We start from the raw sequence: 26,254 nt of genomic DNA on the forward strand, positions 1-26,254 counted from the left end.
TTGTACTTTCTCGATTCTGGTGAGAATGTACAAAGCTGAAATCATCTGCTTAAAAAAAAAGTTTGGACTGGACACAGTGGCTAACACTTGTAGTCCCAGCACTTTGGAAGGCCAAAGTGGGAGGATCACTTGAGACCGGGAGTTCAAGACCAGCCTGGGCAACATAGCGAGACCCTATCTTTACAAAAATAAAATTTGGAAATGATGTATTTGTGTTGGGACCTCCTCCGTGTTACATACAAAAATATCCCAGTGCAGCTCCTACTCTCAGTAGGATGCATGAGCCTTCAACCCTCTCAGCCTGGGCTCAGAAAATTTCCTGGAGCAGATTAATCTGGAGTTTGGTTTAAAAGAGAAGCCAGTGGCGGCAAACACTCTTGGTTAGGAGAGGTATCTTTTTCTTTCGCTTTCTCCTTCAGCTGCCCTAACTGCCATTCACTGGGCGGAAGAAATAAAGTGAACTTAGGGCAGATTCTTTCCTCAAGCAATGAGACTCTTACCCCTTTTGTCATGGCAATGGATCTCAGAGTCCACCTAATTCCCTGGTCCCGGATCTCACCATGGCCTGAAGCTAAAGAGTAGGGTACCTTGGAGCTTGTGGATGAGGGGAATTACTGTGTCCTCTGTGTTCATCCAGAAAGAGACGGAGATCAGAACCACTGCCTCTCCCCGGCCAGGCCTTGTCGGGCTCATGGGAAGTACATGGGCCAGTGTACTGGGGGTTCCTGGCGCCTCAGGGATTCAAGCAACTTTCACACCAGTAAAGGCAGCCCTGCCTAGCGCAGGCAGGACGCGGAGGTGGACAGTTGCGGGGCGCCATGCAGCCGCCAGAGGACTCAAGTGCTTCAAGTCCCCGCGCGATGGCGTTCCCCGGACAGGGAAGGAAAGGTGGTCGGCCTGCGAGGAGGTGCGGACGGGGCCAGGAAACCCATAGGCAGAGCGGGTTCCCGCCTCACCCCCGAGCTGCCGGCCTCCGCATCCGGCCCACCTGTCCCTCCCTGCCCACCAACTCAAGGGCCCCACCCCGATCTGCGCTCGCTGGGTGACCTCGACGCCCGGGCGGGGACCCAGACCCACTCCCACTCCGAAGCTGACGCCAGGTCTTCAGACAGAAACAACAGACGGGCCGAAGCCCAGGGGCCGCCCGCTCCAGCCCTGGCCGCCGCGGAACAATGGCCCAGGGGCTGCCGGCGCCGCGGCGAAAGCGGAGGAGCAGAGGCGCCCGGGCGCTGGAAGCCCCGCCCCTCGGCCGGCGCCCTGACAACGCGGGCGGGCTGGGCTGCGCCGCCTGCTCCCCGCCCCTCGGCGGCCCGCACCAGGCGGGGCCCGGGCCAGAGCGCTGCCGCTGCTGCAGCAGCAGCTGCTCTGCAGAGTGGTGGCCGGGGCAGGGGCAGGGGCTGGGGCCAGGGTGCCCTCCCTCCCACCTTCTCCCGCCATGGGCCAGGGAAGTCCGGGGGACTGGGTCCCCCTCGATCCCACCCCCGGACCCCCAGCTCCCCCCAACCCCTTCGTACATGAGTTACATCTCTCCCGCCTCCAGAGGGTTAAGGTAATGTGTGGGGAGTGGGCGTCGGGAGGACCCGTGGGGATAGGAAAATGGGGCCGTTTGAGCCCTAGCAAAGGTGGGCTTGGGGATCCTTGAGAAGGAGATGGCTGAGAGGCTTGCTGAGCGGGAGTCCGGGGATGCGCACGTGGGGGCGGCCGGGGGTGGGCAAGGAGTCCTGGAGAGGACCCTGCGGGCTTGGGCTCTAGACAGCTCGAAGGTGTGGAAGAACTGAGTAGGTGGGGATGGAGGGCTGCAGGGGACCCAGGGGTTGGAGAGATGAAGGACGCTGGGGAATGCGGATCACATCCTGCGGAGGCTGACGGCTAGGACGGAGTTAGAGGCTACGGGAAGCCGGGGGTGGGGGCGGGGGCGTGCCGAGTTCTCCTCCGGGGCATGACTTAGACGGAAGGCGTTTCTGGGCCGGGAGCCTGCGACCCTGTGCCCTTCGTACACCCCCTCTTCCCACTCCCTCCAACCCCCCTCCACCCTGCACTGCAGCACCTCCCGGTGGGGGCAGGGAGGCTGAGAAGGGGGTTGGCTACAGGAAGTGTAGGGCCGCGCCAGCCTTGGGGAACTGCGAGGTGGTGTGGAGAGGGAGTGTCCAAGGTTTCTGCTGTCATCACCTCCCCGGAGGCAGGCTCCAGGGGCTAGGTTTGTTTACCTGCTCCTTCCCCAAAGCAGCCTATGGAGTCAACCTGGCTCCCGGCAACCTCTCCCATGCGGAGTGGGGCCGAGTTCTTGTCTCCCGTATCCCCCAGTAGTATGGGATTGCTGTTGGGCAGTGCTAGAAACTGACCTCGGGCCTGAAAACTGGACCTCTCGGTATTTACAACCCTCTGCGTACTAGGCCCAAAGTGGAAAGATCTGTGCACCTGGTTTCTGTTGGGCATAGGAGCTATTTATGGAATAAGATGTGGGGGAGGAGGACCTATCTCTAACCTACTGTACATCAAGCACAGCACCCTGCACTTTCGCATGCATTCTTATTAAATCTTCTAAGTGCTAGATGCATTTTATGACATTCGGTTTTATAGATGGGGTAGGGACCAACCGAGAGATAGGAAAATAAGGTCCTTGATCCCATTAATCTTTTATCCTCTTGCTCTCATTGGTATCCTTAGCCCACCTTGGGTCCCAGTCCTCTCTCCTGTGACACCACCTATCACCTGCAAGGGATGATGGCTGTCTGCTCCTGGGTCTATCCTTTGTGGGAGAGAGACGCTGTGGAGGGAGCATATCCAAGCCCTAAAGTGGCATTCTCTCCCACCCTTTGCAGTTCTGCCTCCTGGGGGCACTGCTGGCCCCCATCCGAGTGCTTCTGGCCTTTATCGTCCTCTTTCTCCTCTGGCCCTTTGCCTGGCTGCAAGTGGCCGGTCTTAGTGAGGAGCAGCTTCAGGAGCCAATTACAGGATGGAGGAAGTAAGTGGGAGGTCAGCCCCCAGAGACCCTACTTCTCTTCCCCGCTGTCTATTCCCCTCCCTCTTTGAGAAGAAGAAAAGGGAGGATTCTGAAACTATTCTGTTTAACTTGGGTGAATGAGTCAGCCAAGCTCAGATCTGGTTCCCAGACCTCACCTGTAAGTAATGCCCTGATGTGTTCCAAAGTGGCCAGAGACCTTGGCCCCTTGGTCACATCCTATTTAAGGGTAAAAGAGAAGTGCCCTACTTCCCCGGTGCCTGAACCTGGGGGCGGGTGAGGGTTAGAACCACTGCTTCCGCTGATACCCAACCTTGCCCTGGTTAGGACTGTGTGCCACAACGGGGTGCTGGGCCTGAGCCGCCTGCTCTTTTTTCTGCTGGGCTTCCTACGGATTCGCGTTCGGGGCCAGCGAGCATCTCGCCTTCAAGCCCCTGTCCTTGTTGCTGCCCCACACTCCACTTTCTTTGACCCCATTGTTCTGCTGCCCTGTGACTTGCCCAAAGTTGTATCCCGAGCTGAGAACCTTTCCGTTCCTGTCATCGGAGGTGAGCAAGTTCAAACAAACGGGGTCGTGAAGGGGAAGGGTGACAACTCTGGGCAAAAAAAGTCAGGAATGGAGACACTGGAGAGAAGAACTGGCCTCAAGTGGGGAGGGACTGTTGGCAAATGAAATATAAATTACCACCATTAGTCAACCAGTCTTAGATTCAGAGGGCTGGGACAGAGAGGTATTAGAGGGAGTTCTGGTCAGTTCTCTAAAAGGACAGCTGCTATAAAGGGATTGCCCCAGGGCAAAGAGCTAGCAGAAACTTCTCATACTGTTGAGAGAGTGGAGGCTGCAGATGTTACTGCCCCTGGGTAAGAATGAAGTGATTCCTCTTCGTATCCTTTCCAAACCCCAGCCCTGCTTCGATTCAACCAAGCCATCCTAGTATCCCGGCATGACCCGGCTTCTCGTCGCAGAGTGGTGGAGGAGGTCCGAAGGCGGGCCACCTCGGGAGGCAAGTGGCCACAGGTGAGTAAGGGTCTCAAGACCATCTCCTCACTTTCCATGTCCTCCTGAAGAGACTTCCCTTTCCTCTCTCCTCAGCCTTCAGCCTTCTTCACCTCATTCTGCTCTTTTTCCCCCCCAGGTGCTATTCTTTCCTGAAGGCACCTGTTCCAACAAGAAGGCTTTGCTTAAGTTTAAACCAGGTGAATAAAATGATAGTGGTGGTGGGCTGTAGGAAAAAGAAGTTCCAGACTTGGGAAGGGACTCTGAAATTACCCAAGAAGTGGAAGAGTGGGAGGGATAGGAGAGGAAGGGAGGGAGACAGGGAACCTCCTAGCTAATGCTGATTAGTTGGGGAGTCAGACAGAAAATTATCAATGAGTGGAGCAAGGCCATATCTCATCTGAGAACTGTCCCAGACCTCCATACTTCATGCCCTCTAGCTACTTCTGTGTACTAACCTCTACCTTGTGGGGGTGGGGGTGGAAATGGGATTTAGGAGCCTTCATTGCAGGAGTGCCTGTGCAGCCTGTCCTCATCCGCTACCCCAACAATCTGGTGAGTCTTAGTCCCAGAAAGAGTGGAAAGGGGTAGCACAAATCCACTCCAAATGGAAATAAGTGTAAACTGTTGGTGCTATGATGGGATGTGCATTGAGGATGTAACCAGAGGTGGGATCAGACCTCTGCTCAAAGGTGATTGGTCAGTTCCAGGGGGAAAAAGTAATGCTCTTATGCCCTCACCTGTTTCTTCCATAGGACACCACCAGCTGGGCATGGAGGGGTCCTGGAGTGTGAGTTCTGGTATATCCTGGGGTGAGGGTGGGGTGCAGGGTCCATCAGAGAATTCCTGCCCGTCTTCCAATCTCCAGACCAGGTGAATGGCCCTTCTTCATCTGAGGACCAAGAGAACTCTAGAGGAGATGCCACTTTTACCCTGATCTCCCCATATAATCTGGCAATGCTTAGATTAGCTATCCCACCTAAATTGTTCCTACTGTAATTATGGTTCCTATGCACTTATTTTCCCATGTTTCTGTGATTTTTCTCCCTCGGTTGTCCATTCTTGAGAATCATCACTATCAGGCATGCCCTCACCTTTTTCTTCCATTACTCACACCTCCTCTGGCCTACAGTTCTTCCTCTGGCATATCCATACAGCTCTGCTCTCTTTCCCTACCACGTTTCTGGCCCTTCCTTGTATCTTCCAACTGCATATTCACCCAGCTGATAGTCCGTCCCTATACCAATGGGCAGAACTTTTCCCACTCCCCACCTGGGTTGGGGAGGGGAGTGGGGTGTGGAAGCCAGAGAAGGAACCCATAGTTAGAGATTGGTGAGCATCGAAATCTCTCTTCTCTTAGACTCAAAGTCCTCTGGCTCACAGCCTCTCAGCCCTGCAGCATTGTGGATGTAGAGGTATGGCCCTCATCGGTGGTGTGGGAGAATGGACATCTCATACCTCTGAAACCTTGGGAAAAGAGGGTGGGAGTGGTCATACCTCACTTTGAGGTTCTGATAAGAATTGTGTGTGTCTGTTTCAGTTCCTTCCTGTGTATCACCCCAGCCCTGAGGAGAGCAAGGACCCCACCCTCTATGCCAACAACGTTCAGAGGGTCATGGCACAGTGAGTGCCCCACAAAGTATTTCCTGGAGCAGTTACACAGGGCAAAGGAACCACGAGGCGGTGGAGGGGAGCGAGGTTTTCAAGCAAAGATTGAGGAGCAGGCAGGGAGAAGGGCTCTTGGACAGCTGAGATGGAGGAGGGGAGATTTAAAGGGGCCTGATAACTCTTCCAGTCAGTGGGCCAGAGTCAGGAACGAACCCTCAGAAGTTTCTTCTGCTTCCTTCCCCTCCATCCCATTCCTGTTCATCCTGTAGGGCTCTGGGCATTCCAGCCACCGAATGTGAGTTTGTAGGGAGCTTACCTGTGATTGTGGTGGGACGGCTGAAGGTGGCGTTGGAGCCACAGCTCTGGGAACTGGGAAAAGTGCTTCGGAAGGCTGGGTAAGTAGTCTTGAAAATGGGAGTGTAAGCAGTGTCACAGAGAGAGAGAGAGAATAAGAAGTGGAGAAATGTGGAGGAAGGAAAATCTTAAAAATGAAAAAAACTGGGGAAAAAGATAATGGAGTAAATAAAAGGAAGGGGGGAATAAATGGAAGGATATATAATAAGTCAGGTGAAAAAAGTAAGAAGAACTGTTAAGGGACTCACTCAGTACATCTTAGAAAAACAGCAGCTGAACCTGTGCTGGTAGAACTCTTGGTACTGGGGCTACAGTCCTGCTGGATGATGTGTCCAGAAGGAAACTGAGACAGCTCTTTGCCTTCAACAATTCCATTGTAGGCTGTCCCCTGGCTATGTGGACGTTGGGGCAGAGCCAGGCCGGAGTCGAATGATCAGCCAGGAAGAGTTTGCCAGGCAGCTACAGCTCTCTGATCTTCAGACGGTGGCTGGTGCCTTTGGCTACTTCCAGCAGGTAAAGGAGCTAGAACACAGAGCAGAGCAGAACCCAGGCTTCCCTCCAGGCTGACATGTTCCTAGTGGCCGTATCAGTCACTCACAGTTTGGAGTCAGTGGATGTTCTAACAGCTGTTAGATGGCCATCCCCTGAGATCCACTGAAGATTCATTTTTTAATCAAGCATCCAGTGCATTGAAAAGCAATGTTATCATCATCACGAGGAGGAACAAGGGAGAAATAATCAGTGAGCGCTATAAATTTCTGAAACCACTTTAGAGATTGGCAAAAGTGGGGAATCATAAGACTTTGTGAGGCACTGGGTGAGGGTTTTTGAAGAAGAGTCATGAAGGTTACATGCAAAGATGACATGTAGAAGAAACATCACTGGACAGGTGAGGTGGTACATACAGCTTGAGACCCAGATGTATCTGCGGGCCTTGGCCAGATTCTTTTAAATATCCTATAGCTTCTCTAGAGGAATTTTCTCAAGATTCTTAGCAAGCCATGTATTTCTCAAGATTTAACCAAGTTCCCCGATCAACTTACAAAAGTCCTAAAGGATTCTTAATGCTTACAACCAACCAACAGTGGTCCCAAGGAGCTTTTTGATCGAGATGCAGAATGTGACTCTCAACATCCTCTGAAGGGACAGAGAGTGACCAGGTGTCTAGATTCCTTAGATTGAGACAGACTGTCTCTGAAAAGAGCTTCCCCGACTTGGCCTGTAGCAGAGCAGAAACAAAAATTCAAATGCCATGGTCCCCCATGGAGCTGGGACAGCAGCCATCATCCTTGTGTTTTTCATAAGAAATTATGCCAGTGACCCCCTTTCAATCTGTTGGACCAGTTCTTCTGCATAGGCCAAGTCAGAGAGAACCAGTTTGTCTAGCCTGGGGACCAGGAGTGCCCTTCGCTGGCGTGTCAGAAACTTCATAGTACCTGCAGCATTCCTGAGGGATTCCCTTACATTCCCAGGAGATCCCTTTATGGGAGGGCTTTGTCACCACGTGACCTGGTATAGCTTGAGAAAGCCTATGACCTGAGAGAAATTCCAGGGATCCTAAAGAGTTTGGGGCTCACAGTTCTGAGGGGAGCAGTCACAGGGGTCACCCCATTATCTGCTGAGAAGAGGGGGAGCCACAATCCAAAGAGCAGGAAGCAGGGTACAGGGTTCCCACATTGCCCTGGTTTCTTTTTCACACCAGGATACGCAGGGTTTGGTGGACTTCCGAGATGTGGCCCTTGCACTAGCAGCTCTGGATGGGGGCAGGAGCCTGGAAGAGCTGACTCGTCTGGCCTTTGAGGTACTGAGGGGTAGAGGGGGTACTTAGTGGCTATGCTCACCCCACTCCAGGAGGCCTGTTTGGTATGCTGTTTCCAGTAGCTTCTAGATAGCAGGCACGTGGTATCCAACCTAGTGCCACACTGCCTAAAACTGCAGAGCCTCAGCCTCTATGTTGAAGCCTAACTGGGAACAAGAAGAAGGAAAAAGCTATAAAGTCTACAGTTCTGCAGAAAGGACACTGAGGGTCAGGGAAGGCTTGCGCACCACCCTTTTGGAAGAGGAGGAGACTGTCGGGCCAATCTGTGGGGCAGGGTGAGGCCATGGCACGAGGAGAGAATTTGACTTGCATCTCTTTGTCTCCCAAGCTCTTTGCTGAAGAGCAAGCCGAGGGACCCGACCGCCTGCTGTACAAAGACGGCTTCAGCACCATCCTGCACCTGCTGCTGGGTTCACCCCGCCCTGCTGCCACAGCTTTGCATGCTGAGCTCTGCCAGGCAGGATCCAGCCAAGGCCTCTCCCTCTGTGAGTCACTGCCTTCTCAGCCCCATAAAGGCATTTGGGGCACCAGGGAAAGCACTGGGCTGTGAGGGAACAAGGGTTAGTGGCCAGTGCTGGAGATCAGAACCTATGAGAAGTGAGGCTGGGAGGAACAGGCTAGAAGAAGAGAGGACAAAAACCTGGATTTGAGAAGTTAAACAGAGTAGAGGGACAAGATGTTTTAGTTCTGAGAAAAGAGCAGGGGGATCCTCTTCTCATTCTTAGATCTTTTCACTTTTCCCCATCTCACTCTGATTTGTCCAGGTCAGTTCCAGAACTTCTCCCTCCATGACCCACTCTATGGGAAGCTCTTCAGCACCTACCTGCGCCCCCCACACCCCTCTCGAGGCACCTCCCAGACACCAAATGCCTCATCCCCAGGCAGCCCCACTGCTCTGGCCAACGGGACTGTGCAAGCACCCAAGCAGAAGGGAGACTGAGCGCCTCAGCCTCTCACCCTCTCCTCCTCAGGGCAGCGCCAGGGGCCTCCCCTAGGCCTCAGCCCCATCTCTGCTCCTGTTTGAATTTTGTTATTGTTGTTTGTTTGTTTTTTTTTTAATGTTGATTTTAATTTTTTGTTTGGTTGATTTTTTTGTAAGAAACTATTTTATATATAAATATAAATCTATATCTATATCTATTAAAAAAAAATGAAGTCCAGTCACACTGATGCTATCATTACTTTGGAAGGAGAGCGATGAATGGTTGTAGGACACCCATTGGAAGATCCCAAAGGTTTCCAAGGTTCATCCTCTTGGCCACAGCTGGATGAATCTTCCTCACTCTCAGATGGACAGGGCTCTTTCCTGCACAGAAATCTTACTGAGATTCCATATCCTCCCCTCCTGCAGTCATCTCTCTATGTACATTTTAACAGACTTCCTCATGAACCTCTTTTCAGCTCATTCCCTCTTGTTCTGCCCTCATTAGAGATTAAAAAATAGCTTGCTACCATTCCATATTTAATAATCCTACTGAGACTTGATTCCATCGCTCCTAGTGGAAGCACAGAGCTGTGTCTGTAAGGAACCAGCCTCCTCCCTGCTGGTCAGACCAGCCACACAGGAGGGTTTCTCTCCTACAAGATGAGTAAGGACACTGAAGTCCTTTCTGTCCAGCCTCTTCTCAAAGAAGAAACAAGGCCCCCTAGAGGTACCTTGTCTGGACACAATTATGGACAATTAGAAAATTAGGCTGGGCACAGTAGCTCATGCCTGTAATCCCAGCATTATGGGAGGTTGGGGCAGGCAGATGGCTTGAGACCAGGAGCTCAAGACCAGCCTGGGTGACATGGTGAAACCCTGTCTCTACAAAAACAAAAAGAAATAGAAAAATTAGCTGGACATGGTGGTGTACACCTATAGTCCCAGCTACTTGGGAAGCTAAGATGGGAGGATTGTCTAAGCCCAGGAGGTCGTGGCTACAGTAAGCCATGATTGCACCACTGCACTCTGTAGTCTAAGCTATAGAATGGGACCCTGTCTCAAAAAAAGAAGAAAGAAAATTAGATCACTATCTCAGAGATCTAACAGATAAAAAAGCATCTTTCTATCTATAGACTTAAAGGGAGGCAGATAATTATAGGACACCAGATAAGCCTTCCCAACACCAAGTCCAGACTTGCGAAGAGGGTATATATAAAGTGATCATTGGCGATTCCTCAGTCTGGGGACTTATCACAGCCTGAGAGCCAGTCTGTTGCCAAGAGGAGGCTGCAGGGAGCCCAGATAAGGCTGGAGACAAGGTAAGATTTATGGATTTGTAGAATCTAAGACTACCCCTACAGTCTTTCTTTATAGCATCTTACCCTATCTAGCAGCAAAGACATGAGTACAGAAAAAGGGCATTTTGATTTCATTTTCCAACAAAACTTTATTCGTTTGTTTTTTTTTTTCTATATAACTCCTTCCAAAGGTAATTCCCCCTGCAGCCTAGCCAGTCTGACCTCTCCATGCTTGCCACTTTTGCAGAACAACAAAACAACATTGGGCTGAGATTCAACATTGGGATTCTCCATTGGTGAGCAGCAGGGGTGGAATCTACTCTGGGGCACCCACCTTTAGGGACTGGCAAGTGGGGTCAGATGGTCCTGCTGCTCCCTACTGGCTGCAACGTTGTTTCTTCCTTCTGCCCGTGACAAAACTGTCACGCCGCCTTTTACGAGGCTGTGAGGGTTGAACTACTCCCAGAGCTAGGGGTTTCTCCCCGCGGACCCCAAGCTGAGCTCCTGAGTGGTGTCTCTTTTCAGTAGGGGCTGGACCTCCAACTAGAGCTCGCTTCCCAGACTTAGCAACTGGATTTGGAGGTTTGCTGGGGCCTCTTGCCTCAGAAGAGAGCAGGTGGGATGCTCTCTGGCTGCCCTGACCTCCTGAGGTATGGTGAGGACTGACAGGATGCCCCCTTGGCGAGAGGCTAAGTTTAGAGGCCAAGAGATAAGTAAAGTTGGAGAGTTCCTCCTCCTCTTCCTCTGCTTCCTTCCCCTTCTTTTTCCTCTTTCTTTTGGCCCTATCTGCTGACCTATGTGTTTTACTAACAGAAGTTTCTCTCAGAACTATGGCATCCCTGCTTCCCCATCTAGGGGAAGTGCTTCCAAGGCCCTGGTGAGATGTTGCTTTGAGGGTTCCAGTTGTGTAAGACTCCTGACTCTCTTGTAATGGAGCAAGGTTTTTAGGCTTGGATAGATCAGGGTCCACCCCACCTTCTCCTTCAGGGTCATAAGAATGAACATTCAGTGGGCAGGTGTCCTCTCTGACCCTTCGTTGGAGGCCATCGTCATCTTTAACATCTAGTATGTTGACCTGTTCTGAGGTTTCCAACAGAGGAGAAAAGGAATTGCCTCTGTTCCCTGCCTCTTGACTGGCTTCAGGAAAGGAGGAGGAGGTATCCTGGGTCCCCATGATAAGGAGATTGCCTTGGCATGTGGGCTGGAGGGTTTCTTTGGCAGACCCCAGTGTGGAACCACCGATTCTGCTTTCCAGCAATGGCAAGCAACCTTCTGCCCACAGATCATTGGGATCCCCTATGGTTTCACGGCTTTGTTCTCGATTTTTTTTGGACCTCAAGGTCAAGCTGTTGGCCCTCAAAGGTCCTGGCAAGCTGCAATAGTTTCCCTTTTCTAGGGCAGCTGTTGCAACTGTGCCTCCACAGGGAATCACACTGCTGTCTGTGTCCCCAGGTACTATGGTTTCTCCAGGACCCAAGGAAATACCCCTGGAGCCCAGTCCCTGGCAGCCTTCCTGATACTCAGTTGCACACTCCTCAACTTGGAAGTTCTCTATGACCTCTTCTATTTGTATGGGCAGCTCCAAGCCTGCAGTATCCATCTCACTGCTCAGCCAGAGTCCTGGGCTGAGAGAGACTTCGTCCTTGTCCCCAGCTGCTCTAAGGGAAAGATTCTGATCATAACTCTGATCTGTAGGGGTACCTCTGTCATCTCCCCACATAGCTCCTGAAGAGCCTTCCTGGGGCACTGCCAAAGGCTCCTTCCCTTGAGGAAGCACTCCATGACCCCCTGTTTGTTCTCCTTTCTGCAATCCCAGGATTTGCTTTTCTAACCCTTGTCCTTGCAGAGGAGCCAGCTCTGCAAGTCCAACATCAAAACTGGGAGCGCTCTTGGGCTGGAAGCTTTTCTGCCAGCAAAGGGAAGGAGCCTCTGAAGTCCTATCAGCCACCAGGCAGTACCCAGGAGACCCAGCACCTCCTAGGTGGCCATCCTGACATGGAGATACCTGGTTTATAACCTTCCCGGACCCTCTCCTCTCCATACCCAAGGATCCCAAAGTTCCCTGTGGAGCTGCAAGTTCTGGCTGCAGGTCCCAGCTGCTGGGGGCTGGCAGAGTGTTCCCATCCCTGTGCATCTCTCTGGGGCTATCTAGGGATCTCTCCTGCCCACGATGCACTTCTCTTGCCCGTTTTCCTGAAAAAGAAACCTTTCCAAGGCAAACGGCGCCCCCAGCCCCCCGAAGCCCAGGTGAGGGCCAAAACCACCCACCCTTATCTTCATCCTCATCAGAAACAGAAGGACTTGACTCCAGCTGAGCTCCACTGTAACTTGGAAACGCCTCCACATCTTCCTCCTCTTCCAAGGCCAAGAGTCGCTTCTGGACCAGCTGGAAGAAAATGGACAAATAATCAGTTCTGCACATAATTGTGAGAGGAGGTGACTGAATGAGTGGTAAGAGATGGTATTTGGGCAGGGCAAGGAAGGCAAGTAAGTTTAAGCGATGGTAGCAAAGACAGATACTGCAGCTCTTTCCCGCCTTCTTGTGCCTTATTCCCATGCTTTGAATCCTTACATTCTCATTTCCTGTGTTTCCAGAGCCCTCTACCCACTTGTTCTGCACCTGAAGCCCAATTCTGAAACTGCTCATCTCTAGAGCCATGTTGTCCATGACAGTGTAGGGTTAGATAACATCTGGCAAGCTTCTTGTCCTGATATTCCCTATATCCCATTTTTACCTGGGCAAAAGTGAGTCCTTCTTCTTGCTCTAGCTCCTCAATTAAGGCCAAGGGATCTCTGTGTTTTTCTGGGGACAGCAGATCTGCCAAAAATTGAGGGTGAATGATGGCCTCCACCTGGAGAACAGAAGGAAAAGTGATACGTGTCCTTAAGCAGGTAACCTGTGAGGCAAGGGTCTTTAGCGAAGAAGCCATGAGCTCCCCAGCTGTCCCCTCTTACCTCTCCAGTATTGTTGTAAACTGACTACCACCAACTATACACATTCTCATGATGATGCATGCACACACATTTCTCAGTTACAGAATAAAACCTAATTCCTACTACCTTGGACAAACCCCAGAGCATTAGTTCCCCGGAGTATCCACCCCAAGGATCTGCTAGAAACCAGATGTGCAGGCCCAGCTCACCTTGGAGACAAAGACCTTCTGAGAACACAGCTCGTTGATGTAGCTCAGAAGACCTGGATCTGGATACATCCCTTCCTCCTCCTGCTGCTGCCCTTCTTCCTCTTCCTGTTTTCCGTCTGACTTCTCAGTGGCCAAGTGAGTCCCCACCAGCTCTTCCATGATGTCAGCATATTCCTGCACAGCTTCTGGTGGGATCTCCTCAGGTGGCTCAGGAACAGGAGGTCTCTGGGGTTTACACTGATGCCAGCGGGCAGCCTGTGCCTTGGGGGCTGCCTTCTTTGGAATGTACACTAAGGAAAAGATGGTCAGGAGAATGGGAAGTGGCACAGAAGCCACAGCTTCTACCTCCCAGCTCTGTAAGGCCAGCAATCTGGGTTCATTGAAGTGGTTCCAGGCTGGATTGGGCCAACCTGAAAAAGTACCAGTCATGGGAGATTTAGGACCTAGAGGTCTAAGAATCACTGTATGAGGAATTTTGGAACCCCTGAAATTCCAAGAAACCACCTGATCCACCTTCCATTTAGGCACTTGAGGTATTATGTGCCTAATTTACAGTCTTGGTGAGAGTAGTTAGTTTACTTGACCAAGATCAATACCTAGTTCAGAACAAAAGGAACCTGAGAACCCAGCCTCCTATGGGGTGGTCTGTTTGGAACATCAAATGCCACTCTCCAGAGGGAAAGTGGCAGAGCCCGGGCCATGCCTTCTCTAATCTGTGAGTGGCTTCCATACACCACTCTTTGAACCTTTGGCCCACGGCTCCTGTCAAAATTGAGTAGCCTCACCTGGTTGCTGGCAAACCTCAGAGGCCAGGAGCCCTGGAGGATCAAGTTTCAAAGGGGTTGCAGAAGACAGGCCCTGAGACCCTTTCATCAGCTGTGTGTTCTGAATCTGCGTCTCCTCAGCCTCAAACTCCATGAACCTGCAGAGGGTGAGAAAGGTGTAGGCAATGCTAGGGAGGAGACCAGACCCATCAGAAACCCAGGTGACAGCCAAGCATGGCTAAGAAAGGAAGTGCTCTCAAGTGGGCAAAGTCTGCCTAAGTCATGTCACCCAGGAGGGTGCCCACAGGTGGCTTAATCACAGTTCTAGGGAAACCACAGGGAGCTCAGCACATAGTTCCTTCCCCTATAGTCATCACTTAGGAAGCTTAAGAAAATGAATGGCCAGGTTGGGTGGCTCATACCTATAAACCCAACACTTTGGGAGGCTGAGGTGAGTAGATTGCTTGAGCTCAAGAGTTCGAGACCAACCTAGGCAAAATGGCAAAAACCCATCTCTACAAAAGATAAAAAAAAAATTAGCCGGGAGTGGTGGCGCACATCTAGTCACAGCTACTTGGGGGGCTGAGGTGGAAAGATCGCTTGATCTCAGGAGGTGAAGGCTGCAGTGAGCCATGACAGTGCCACTGCACTCCAGCCTAAGCAACAGAGTAAGATCCTGCCTCAAAAAAATTTTTTTTAAGTGAAGAAAAAATAAAAATAAAAATAAAAAAATAAAGAATGAGGCCAGGCATGGTGGCTCATGCCTGCAATCCCAACAATTTGTGAGGCTGAAGCATGCGGATCACAAGGTCAGGAGTCCAAGACCAGCCTGGTCAACATAGTGAAACCCCATCTCCATTAAAAATACAAAAAATTAGCCTGGTGTGGTGGGCACCTGTAATCCCAGGTACTCGGGAGGCTTAGGCAGGATAATCACTTGAACCCAGGAGGCGGAGGTTGCAGTGAGCCAAGATCGTGCCATTGCACTCCAGCTCAGGTGACAGTGTGAGACTCCGTCTCAAAAAAAAAAAAAAAAAGTCAGGCCGGGCGCGGTGGCTCACGCCTGTAATCCCAGCACTTTGGGAGGCCGAGGCGGGTGGATCATGTCAAGAGATCGAGACCATCCTGGTCAACATGGTGAAATCCCGTCTCTACTAAAAATACAAAAAATTAGCTGGGCACGGTGGCACGTGCCTGTAATCCCAGCTACTCAGGAGGCTGAGGCAGGAGAATTGCCTGAACCCAGGAGGCGGAGGTTGCGGTGGGCCGAGATCGCGCCATTGCACTCCAGCCTGGGTAACAAGAGCGAAACTCCGTCTCAAAAAAAAAAAAAAAAAAAAGTCAAGAATGATCTACAGCTTGTAAAGTTCTCTTGGACAGAGCCAGGGCTTTCACTTCTTTTCCATACCTTTCTTACCCAGCTTCATGGATTGTACACAGCAGTGCTTAATATAGGCTTAATTTAATCAGGCCTATGCAACAGCCTGGTGGGATCTCACAGTGGGATTCTCCTCAAGACCTCATTTGCCACTGCCTACAACCATAAAGAATTCAAGGCAGCTCCTACCATAAGACAGTGCTGAGACCCCAGAGTCCTGAGACTGGGATGGGGTTCTTGGAAGGGCAAATCTAGGAAGCATGGGTCCAAAAGGTTTGGGGGAAATAAGTGGAAGCTAAGCTTGGAAAAAATCGTTCATTTTTTTTGAGTTTTTGCCTTTTTTTTTTTAAACCAAAGATAGAGAAATAGAATAAGAGCCGGGAGACAACTTTGGGCACCAAGTCTTCACTGGCTTTCCCTGGCTCTTCCAGAACTAGCCCCTGCTAAAGGGGGAAAGGGACTTTCTGTGCCACTATTTCCAACGGAGGAGTGCTCTTAAAGTTCTCCATCAGTAGCCACTTGCTACCAAGTCAGTGAGAAAAGAACCTGCCTGGTAGAGCGTATTTCCACCTCCTCATTGCTAGGTCCCTTCAAAATGGAATTTCTATACCTATTGGGATCCAATCCCACACTAAGACCTACAGTATCAAGACTCCTATACAGATTCAGGATCTGGTGAGGGGGGAGCTTTCAAGAGGAAATCGGATAGAAAAACCCAAGAGTCAAGGTGGTGGAGGAAGCAGGAAGGATCCAGGAAACCCCCATCATAGTCTACACCTCACCTCTCCTCCCTTTTTCCTTTTTTTTTTTTTTTTTTAATTGAAATGGGGTCTCGCTATGTTGTCCAAGCTGGTCTTGAACTACTGGACCCAAACCACCCTCCCACCTCACCTCTAGAGTAGTGGAGTAGCTGGGACTACAAGCATGCACCCAGCCTAACATCCCCCTTTTTTTTTTCCAGACACAGTCTCGCTCTGTCGCCCACACTGGAGTTCAGTGATGTGATCTCAGCTCACTGCAACCTCCACCTCCCGAGTTCAAGCGATTCTCCTGCCTCAGCCTCCCCCGTAGCTGAGACTACAGGCATGTGCCACCATGCCCAGCTAATTTTTTTTTTTTTTAGTAGAGACAGGGTTTCACCATATTAGCCAAGGCTGTTCTCAGACTCCTGACCTCAGGTGATCTACCCACCCTCGTCCCAACGTGCTGGGATTATAGGCATGAGCCACCTCGCCCAGCCCTAACATCATTTTTGATAATCACCCACACACCCAGACACCAGCCTCTCCGCTGCCCCTACTGCTCTCAGTCACACAGCCCCGCTCCGGGGAATGAGGGTTCATCAGACTCACTTTTCCGCCATCTCATAAAAGATCATCCGGTTGAAGTTGCTGGTACGCTCCCATTCCTGCACAGCCTTTGGCAGTCCCTCCTCCAGGGTCATAGCGGGATTTAGCCGGGCCAGGGAACGAAGCACTGGGCTAAAACCCCCATTGAGTCAGTCACATTCTCAAAGTGTGCTCCCATCCACCTGCCCTGACACCTGCCTCAGTAACACATCCCTTGCCCCTCATCAAATCTATTGTGCCTCTCAGGCCCTGTCATTCCCCACTTCTGATTAGACTTAGAGACATTCAACCTCCCATCCATTCACTTACCATACTCGCCCCTCTTCCTGTCAAAATTTACAACTAATACAAAACTAAACAATTCTCCCCACCTTTTAAAATCAACCTCAGCTACCACCCCTAATTCTCACAGTGCCATCCTCAATTAATTATTAGAAAGGGAAGATTCTTGTTATTAAATGAACGGGATTTGCGATAAAATAGGTTTAACCTTGTCCAGAGGCTCTTGCATTTTTTTAAAAAAAGGCATTTGCTAAGCCAAAGGAATCTAATTAAAGGTCGTGTGGTGTTTTTATTTATTGGTTTTCCAGTCTTCATTTCCAGATATCCCCCACAGACAGTCAAATGCCAATACTAGACCCCCACTTCTGGAAGGCTCTTGCGCCCTTTCTAATCCAGAAGAAAGCAAGAGCCTAGCCTAAAGTAAGGGCTTCCTTTTTGCGTCTCTGACTTCCCTGGGAGTCCTCAGACATTATTGTTCATCAGCATCACCTGGAGAAGCTCATTATAACCAAATTGTAGCTGCCCAGGATCCCACAACTGAGCATTTTACCAGCTTCCCAGGTTGCTGTGGTCTGGGCTGCCCTTTGTGGAAGACCCTGTCCAGAGCCTCTGAGTGTGAAGCACAGCAGGCCAGGACCCAAAGCAAATGGATCCCCTGCAAATCTTGAGAGCCCATACTGGTTCAAGATTTAGAAATTTAACCTGCCAGCCTCCAAGAGCGAACTCAGACCTGTCAAAAAAGCAGGGAGTCAGGAAAATGCTGTACATCTAGGACTTTGGGGGAACATCTTGATTCATTTGCTCCAAGTTCGGGGTAGAGGGGGAGATTCCTTTAGGAGGTTAGCCACTGGAAGAGCACCATGTCAATTTGTTTAAAGCAATAAATTGTAGTATGTGTTATATAGTGGCTTACACAAAATGCTAAAGACACAGTGCAATTGAGAGGGACAGTAGGTCTGGGTGGGAAGAAGAGAATATACCCCAGCTGAGGAATGACTCTGTCTTGTAAACAAAACAAACAGCCTAGGACCCTGGGCTCCTTGGCTAAACATACACTCCCTCTTAAGCAAGGATGTTTTGACCTTTTGTGAGTTCTTTTCCTCTTCTACATTGCCTTTTTATGACAATAATAAAATAGTTACCATTTAATGAAACATTCTTTGTGCCAAGAACTTCACATATATTAACCCATTTAGTCTTCTCAGCAACTCTCTGAAGTAAGTATAGTTATCCTCCTTTTTAAATGAGAAAGCTGAGAGCAAAGTTGTTAAATGTCCTGCCCAGGATCACAAATCTAGTGAGTGGTAGAGCCCATGCCCTTGACCACAAAGCAAGCTCTACTCACCACCGTATTTCAACACGAATTCTTGTGAATAAAATGGGTGGAGGGAGCAACACACACGAAGTCATTTGCCTGGCCCCACACTGTACCCCCTGCTCCCCAGGGCCCTGAGTCAGGGCCCAGCACTCATCCTGGCCAATTTGGATAGTTCTGACTCAATGTTAGAAAGTAGTAAAATAGAAAGGGGGGACCCTGGCACTTGGAGTGAGAGACCTAAGTTCCAATCACTGGTCCTTGGTTTATGGCAGGAACCCTCTCTGACCTTCAGTCTTCTTATCTGTAAATGAAGATTACCAGAGAAAGGCTTGCCGGAACTCACAGTGTTGTGAGGATCACTTAAGACAGCATACCTGAAAGGTTGTTATAAACTAGAAAGTGGGTTAAGGGGCTGATTATTATTAATATGTTTTTCATTCTCAGAGCATCTCCATTGCCCTCATGACCTGCCCTCAAGTATTCCTAAATAGCCTAAACTACTATGTTCACTCCAAAGTTCTCCTTATTTAAAAGCCCTAGAATCAAATCTTGGGTCTCCCCACTTACATAAGAAAACAGGAAAGAGCTTCTGTGTCAGGACTTTGGGATAGGTGCATCCGGGCCAAGGCTTTGTAACGCTGCCATTGACGGAAGTTCTCATAAACGTCCTTGGAAATTTTGGAGCGGCCACCTAGTGAAGGCTTGGATAGAGTGGCCACAGTACCTCCTTCCCTGGCGGTCCCATGTGGCCCTGGCCAAGCTTTTTCCAGGGGTACAATGGGAGCCAGTTGAGCGACTGGTGGTGGAGCCTGAGGCAGAAGGCCTGCGGGGCCCTCCTGGCTGACACCAACAGCCTTAGAGGGCAGAATAGTCTTCACATTAGATGCTGTCACGAATCGAGGTGCAGGACCCTCAAGGCCCCCACAGGGAGCGCCCGGGGTAATCAAATTGAGGGCAGTCTGATTAAGGATAAAGTTCTGAGTTTGAGAGGGCTCAGCTGATCCTCCTCCTGTCTTGATTTTGACAATGACTTTGCCAGCCCCAGCCCCTGCCCCACTGAGGCAAGGACCCCCATCCCCTGTCACCAGCAGTGAGCTGGGGAAAGCAGAGAGCATCAGAGGGTTGTCTGGAGAGAATACTGAAGGCATGGTGGGCTGTGGAGGTGGCTTCCCAGGTGGGTGGTCTGTTGGGCCAGAAGTCGGTGGGGGAAAGGGAAGTGCAGGGAATGGAGACTGGCCGGCACTAGGTTTCATGTTCATATCTGATCCTGGCAATGGAGATGCTGTTGAGACAAATAAAAAGAAAAAATGGAGTAGCAGAAAAGGAGACCAGAGCTAGCCATCTGAATTCCCCCTTTATTTTTAAATTTTTTTTGTAGAGGCAAGGCACAGTAGATCATGCCTGTAATCCCAGCACTCTGAGAGGCCAAGATGGGAGGATCACTCAAGTCCAGGAGTTTGAGATCAGCCTGTGCAACATCGCAAAACCCTGTCTCTACTAAAAATACAAAAATGAGCCAGGTGGGGTGGCATGTACCTGTAGTCCCCACTACTTGGGGGACAGAGGTGGGAGGATCACTTGAGCCCAGGAAGTGGAGGCTGCAGTGAGCTGAGATCTCACCTCAAAGCAAAACTCTGTTTCAAAAAAAAAAAAATTTATTGTAGAGATGTGGTCTCACTATGTTGCCTAGGCTAGGCTCAAACTCCTGGCCTCAAGTGATCCTCCTGCCTCAGCCTTCCAATGTGCAGAGATAAAAAGTGTGATCCACTACACCCTGTCTGAGTTCCTCTTTGGACCAGAAGACTCAGAGCACTGATTCTCAACAGATGAAAGAGGGAATATGGATGGGGAACTTGTGTAGTCTGCAAATGTCCCCCAAGTGATTTTGATGTCCCTTACTCTTCATTGAGAATGACTGCATTAAAGAAGTTACTTCTAGGGCCGGGCGCAGTAGCTCACACCTCTAATCCCAGCACTTTGGGAGGCTGAGGCGGGAAGATCACAAGGTCAGGAGTTTGAGACCAGCCTGACCAACATGGTGAAAATCCGTCTCTACGAAAAATAAAAAATTAGCCAGGCATGGTAGCACGTGCCTGTAATCCCAGCTACTCAGGAGGCTGAGGTGGGAGAATTGTTTGAACACGGGAAGCAGAGGTTGCAGTGAGCTGAGATCACATCACTGCACTCCAGCCTAGGTGACACAGTGAGACTCCATCTCAAAAATAAAAAATAAAAAAAATATTAGACCCAGGTGAGGTGGCTCATGCCTGTAATCCCAGCACTTTGGGAGGCTGAGGCCGGCAGATCACCTGAGGTCAGGAGTTCAAGACCAGCCTGACCAACATGGAGACACTCTGTCTCTACTAAAAATAGCAAATTAGGCTGGGCGTGGTGGCTCACACCTATAATCCCAGCACTTTGGGAGGCTGAGGCGGGTGGATCACGAGGTCAAGAAATCAAGACCATCCTGGTCAACATGGTGAAACCCCATCTCTACTAAAAATACAAAAATTAGCTGGGCATGGTGGCGCACGCCTGTAGTCCCAGCTACTCTGTGCCAAGGGTATGCCACTGAGTATGGAACCCAGTGAAAGGTGCCTGAAGGCCTGAGATCCATGAAAGAAAGAGAAACCAAGAGCATCTCAGTGAAGCCCCAGCTCTCATCCTGGCTGTAATGACCCACCTCCCTGGCTCAGATGAATCAGGAAAAACTGCTTCCTGAACTCAAAGTGAAGCCACCTCTAGGGCTGGAAGGAGCCGTGAGGTTCTGAGCAGAGGCAGTTTATAATACATTCCAGCCTAGTTTTCAGGAAGGCATTTCCCTGCAACAGATAACTACAGATTATCTTTTCCAGCTAAGGCCCTTCCTACCCTACCCTCCCATCCTCCATCCTCCACACACCCTTCCCTTCATAAGCCCAAGCTGGCACGATCCTAGAGCAGGTTTCAGTTGCCTAAAAAAGACAGATGAACTTGGGCCTTCCCCTTGAAATTTCTCTGTGCCACTCCTAAGACCCATACCTCTGATCCCCTCTTCCACCACAAAAACGCATGCTGAAGTATCCCCTGTTCAAGAGAATCAAGTTGCTAATTACCATCCATTCTCTATACTTAGCATGTGCCCTGGGAGACACTTTGATCTGCCCTTAAGGAGGTCCTCTTCTTTCCCCAGCCCCCAGTCTTAATGGTACAATCTCCTTCCCTAGCCTCCCCAAGTGTAATACCTTTGATGAGGTCTAGCATCTTATATTCCTTTAGGTCAAGCCCAAAGAGCCTGTCCCAAAGGATGCAAGCAGGTGCCGGGAATCCTCCCCACCACCTGCAGACTTACCTCCCTCTGAAGCCACCCTCTCAGGTTTGGGTACTAACCATGGCTGTCTGGAAGCCTTCAGAATGAGGCAGTCAGGTCCAGGACCCAGAGTAACCTGGCTCCAGTAGGTGCACAGGGATCCAAGGAAGGGAGGATAAAGATCAGATCAAACAGAACTAGAATATGGAACTCAAGGCATTCTCCTGTGGGGGAGGGGAGACGGAAAAGTGGGATGAGGGTTGGGGGAGATATTCCATGAGGTTTCTAGTAAGTATGCAAAAACCAGGAATCCCCTTCAAACTACAGTTTGGCAACACAATTGATGTTCACCTCTTTAGGGCTATTTGTAAATTCTTTCCCAGATTCCCAAATATTACAGTTTACCATTTGGTTCCCTATACTTCAATTCTTCACCAACATATCTCATTTCGTGTCCTTCAATACCAGCCAGTTCTGTAACTGACTTCCTATTAACAGCAGGTTGATGGTAGATCCCTGACTTGATTTAACGATGGCTATATTTTCTGAACTAAATTCAGAGTACATTGGTCTGTATACTTAAGGATCAAGGGAACTAAAGTTTAAAACTAGAATTGTCACCGGGCGCAGTGGCTCACGCCTGTAATCCCAGCACTTTGGGAGGCCAAGGCGGGCAGATCACGAGGTCAGGAGTTCGAGACCAGCATGATGAAACCCCGTCTCTACTAAAAATTTTAAAAAAAATTAGCCAGGCATGGTGGCATACGCTTGTAGTCCCAGCTACTTGGGAGGCTGAGGCAGGAGAATTGCTTGAACCTGGCAGGTGGAGGTTGCAGTGAGCTGAGATCACACCACTGCACTCCAGCCTGTGTGCAAGATTCCATCTCAAAAAATAAAAAATATTAAAAATAAAAAATAGAATTGTCAGATGATCCAAGGTGCTCAATTGCTGTGTGCACATCATTTCCTTAGAAAGCTGTCCAGTCTACTACCATAGGCTCTGTACTCCACAGAAGCTTTATCCTTTGCTGAAAAGCCTCACTACATAAAAAAAAGCTGCCATGCAGTTTAAAATTTCAAGAGCAGAAAGCTCTTCTTTATGTTAAATTATTTTGATTTAAATTTAAAAAATATAATTTCTCTGCTTAGGTTCCTGTCGACTATTTCAGGCCAGTAACTCCCAGACTGTCCAATATAGCCACAGCTTCATTCAAACTTGGACTTCCTTCCCTGGGGTTCACAGCATCTTTCTTGCTTCCTCTGAGATATCTTTTTTTTTTTTGAGACGGAATCTCGCTCTTTTACCTAGGCTGGAGTACAGTGGCGCGATCTTGGCTCACTGCAACCTCCACCTACCAGGTTCAATGGATTCTTCTGTCTCAGCCTCCCGAGTAGCTGGGATTACAGGTGCGATCCACCATGCCAAACAAATTTTTTATTTTTAGTAGAGACAAGGTTTCACTACATTGGCCAGGCTGGTCTCAAACTCCTGACCTCGTGATCTGCCAGCCTCAGCCTCCCAAAGCGCTGGGATTACAGGCGTGAGCCACCATGCCGGGCCTTCTTTTTCTAAAGACTCTTTTATTAATAAGACCTGAAGGCTGAAATCATCCTTTTTCTTTCTAACAAAATTACTTAGATTTTTTAAAACTTTTAATAGGTAATACATTAGCAAGGTTCAAAAATCAAACTGCAAAACAAAATACATAGGAATAAGTCTGCCTCCCACCCCTTTCTCCTGTAACTAGTATCATCTGTTTCTTGTGAATCCTTGCAGAGATATTTTATGCAACTACAAGTAAATACAAACCATATTCTTTTTTTTTTTTTTTTTTTCGGAGATGTAGTCTCGCTCTGTCGCCCAGGCTGGAGTGCAGTAGCACGATCTCAGCTCACTGCAACCTCCGCCTCCTGGGTTCAAGCGATTCTCCTGCCTCAGCCTCCTGAGTAGCTGGGATTACAAGAACGCGCCACTACATCCGGCTGATTTTTGTATTTTTAGTAGAGATGGGGTTTCGCCATGTTGGTCAGGCTCATCTCGAACTCCTGGCCTCGTGATCCGCCTGCCTCAGCCTCCCAAAGTGCTGGGATTGCAGGCGTGAACCACCGCGCCCGGCCAAACCATATTCTTTAAAAAAATAATAAATTGCAGGTTTTTCTGGTTACACAATTAATATATATTCCAATGCTCTTGTCATTATAAATAATGCCGTAATTATCATCTTTATAATGATATTTTGGTTATCATTTTCATTTATTTAAACGAGTCCTGTAAGGAGAATTTCTGTATTCTTTTAAAAAATTATAAAAACTCCTAGAAGGTGCACTTTATTACGCTATTGTTAGCTACTCACCACTATAAGAAAGAGTGCTGAATTTGCAGTAGAGACCTGAGTTTGAATCTTGGTTTGACCGCTGAAACATACTTCACCAGTTTCATGAGATAACTTTACGCTATTTTCGCTTTACGGAATATTGATACCCGTCATGCATTCTTTACCGCCAACGCTTTGAAATGGAGCAGGGGAACTGGATGTAAAAGAGGGGAGGGAAGAAAAACTCTTCTTTCTTCCCTAGGATAGAAGGGGCTCTGAATCCTGGAGACCTTGTTTCTTCAGGCACTAGAAACTCACTGCTCCTGAAATGGGCATGTATCTTGAGATAATGACAGGCCTCTATACATCATTGTTCTATCCACATCCATCCCTATCCCCCCCCTAACGCTGTGCACCTAGCACACAGTGGGCACACTCCACGAGTTTTAGCCTGCAAAGTTGCAAGTGGGGCCCCAAGCCAAGCCCTGCTCTCGTGCGCCCCCTCCTGGCTAGCTGAAAATAAGGAAAAATTGAGTACATTTTCCGGCGTGCCTGGAGAGACTGACTTCCGGCCCTGCAGGAAGGAAATTGACGAACACGTGACGCGGCCGGGCAGACAGAGCAGCGTGCCGAATTGGAACCTCTGGCTTAAGAGTTATCATGTTTCTCCAGTATTACCTCAACGAGGAGGGAGATCGGGTCTATACGCTGAAGGTGAGGAGAGAAAACAGGTTGTAAATAGGCATAGCGAGAAGTGTAGATGGGAGGAGTGGGTGAGGCCATCCACCGAGTTACCTAGCTGGGTGCGGGGAACCAGAAAGTCCAGAACCGAGGTGAGGAAGAACCGGGAGTGCGCGACTAATTTTTTTAATTAAAAAAAAATGTGGTCGGGCGCGGTGGCTCACTCCTGTACTCCTAACACTTGGGGAGGCCGAGGCGGATGAATTGCCTGAGCTCCGGAGTTCAAGACCACCTCGGCAACACGATGAAACCCTGTCTCTACTAAAATACAAAAAATTAGCCTGGCGTGGCGCCGTGCGCCTGTAATCTCAGCCACTCGGGAGGCTGAGACAGGAGAATCGCTTAAACCAGGGAGGCGGAGGTTGCAGAGAGCTGAGATAGCGCTGTTGCACTCCAGCCTGAGCGACAGAGCGAGACTCTCTCTCAAAAAAATATGTATATATAATATATATATTATAATTTTTTTAAAAAAATCAGATTCATCTCTAGGCGGGTTAGAAGTCACTTTTTCTTTTTCTTTTCTTTTTTTTGAGACAGGGACTTGCTTTGTTGCCTAGGCTGTAGTGCAGTGGTGCCATCTAAGCTCACTGGAGCCGATCTTGGCTCAAACGCTCCTCCTGCCTCAGCCTCCCGAGTAGCTGAGACTACAGGCGTGTGCCATCATGCATGGCTAATTTTGGTTTTGAGTTTTTTTGTTTTTTGGTTTGGTTGGTTTTGTGTGTTTTTTTTGTAGAGACGGGGTTTGCCACATTGCCCAGGCTGGTCTTGAACTTCTGACTTCAAGCGATCCTTCCGCCTCGGCTTGCCAAAGTATTGGGATTACAGGCGTGAGCCACCGCACCCGACCTTTTAAAATTTTATTTATTTACTTATTTGTACAACGTTTTGAGCCGACCATTGCATCTTATGTTTTCATGTTTGCTCTTTTTCACACTGTTCCCACCCCATCTCACCACTCCTGAACTGACATACGTTCTCTCTTCCGCGAGCAGAAATTTGACCCTATGGGACAACAGACCTGCTCAGCCCATCCTGCTCGGTTCTCCCCAGATGACAAATACTCCCGACACCGAATCACCATCAAGAAACGCTTCAAGGTGCTCATGACCCAGCAACCGCGCCCTGTCCTCTGAAAGTCCGTTAAACTGATGTCTCTTCTGCTGCCTGTTACCCCTCAGAGACTCCATAACCAAACTCTTCAATCCGTGAGCCCTGATGCCTTTTTGCCAGCCATACTCTGTGGCATCCAGTGTCATCATGGCGATTGATCATGCTTGTGTGAGCCCATCATGGTGGCATCACCCGTAAAGGGAGCATGTTTGACTTTTCTCATATTTTAAATTACTGCGAGATTATTAAAGATAAAATGATTTGAAAGAGCTCTCATTTTTTGAGTTGTTGGAGGAAAGGATTGGCAGTTTTTTTTTTTTTAAGGGAGGGAAATGATGGAGGAGCTTACCCCAGAAAATTGTACCAATACCACTTGGAAGAAAAACTTCAGTCCTGCTGTAGCAAGAGTGGTCATGCACTGTTAGTGATAGGAGGGTATTGGGGAAGAAAGTTTAAGAAAGACTTTCACAGCTGTCAGATTCACTGAGAAATACCCGTTGGCACATACATAATTTCTCATCCCTTGAAATGACATTTTGATTTAAAATGGAAGAGTACTTGAAAAAGTAAAGGCATATTGTACAGAGAAGGCAGTGAATTGA

At 49.4% G+C, this 26,254-nt stretch overlaps 3 protein-coding genes across 4 annotated transcripts; 2 read left to right on the forward strand and 1 right to left on the reverse strand.

The window, feature by feature from the left end:
- The first annotated feature begins 1,337 nt into the window (after window positions 1-1,337).
- On the forward strand, window positions 1,338-8,904 carry LPCAT4 (lysophosphatidylcholine acyltransferase 4). 2 transcript variants are annotated; one of them, XM_012465601.2, is made up of 14 exons: window positions 1,338-1,549; window positions 2,823-2,965; window positions 3,290-3,510; window positions 3,868-3,980; window positions 4,099-4,159; window positions 4,456-4,514; window positions 4,715-4,749; window positions 5,320-5,374; window positions 5,500-5,582; window positions 5,837-5,962; window positions 6,302-6,434; window positions 7,624-7,722; window positions 8,069-8,225; window positions 8,505-8,904. In XM_012465601.2, the coding sequence occupies exons 1-14, from the start codon at window positions 1,436-1,438 to the stop codon at window positions 8,678-8,680; spliced, it is 1,575 nt and encodes a 524-aa protein (XP_012321024.1). In that variant the 5' UTR covers window positions 1,338-1,435; the 3' UTR covers window positions 8,681-8,904. The 2 variants fall into 2 exon arrangements, with proteins under 2 accessions (XP_012321024.1, XP_012321026.1); XM_012465603.3 differs by lacking the exon at window positions 1,338-1,549 and having other exon boundaries at window positions 1,573-3,122.
- A 1,364-nt stretch (window positions 8,905-10,268) lies between these two features.
- NUTM1 (NUT midline carcinoma family member 1) lies at window positions 10,269-23,910 on the reverse strand. Its single transcript, XM_021674840.2, has 7 exons — window positions 23,841-23,910; window positions 18,765-19,479; window positions 16,601-16,729; window positions 13,892-14,028; window positions 13,107-13,396; window positions 12,699-12,815; window positions 10,269-12,349 (listed from the first exon to the last, which is right to left on the reverse strand). Exons 1-7 carry the CDS (start codon window positions 23,908-23,910, stop codon window positions 10,340-10,342), a joined length of 3,468 nt encoding a protein of 1,155 aa, XP_021530515.2. The 3' UTR covers window positions 10,269-10,339.
- Window positions 23,911-24,376: 466 nt separating this feature from the next.
- Window positions 24,377-25,921, forward strand: NOP10 (NOP10 ribonucleoprotein). Its single transcript, XM_012465572.3, has 2 exons — window positions 24,377-24,515; window positions 25,535-25,921. The coding sequence occupies exons 1-2, from the start codon at window positions 24,462-24,464 to the stop codon at window positions 25,673-25,675; spliced, it is 195 nt and encodes a 64-aa protein (XP_012320995.1). The 5' UTR covers window positions 24,377-24,461; the 3' UTR covers window positions 25,676-25,921.
- Window positions 25,922-26,254: the final 333 nt, after the last annotated feature.

Source organism: Aotus nancymaae, unplaced genomic scaffold (genome assembly GCF_030222135.1).
Source record: "Aotus nancymaae isolate 86718 unplaced genomic scaffold, 86718_ANA_hifiasm-v0.15.2.pri h1tg000011l, whole genome shotgun sequence".
Lineage (NCBI taxonomy): Eukaryota > Metazoa > Chordata > Mammalia > Primates > Aotidae > Aotus > Aotus nancymaae.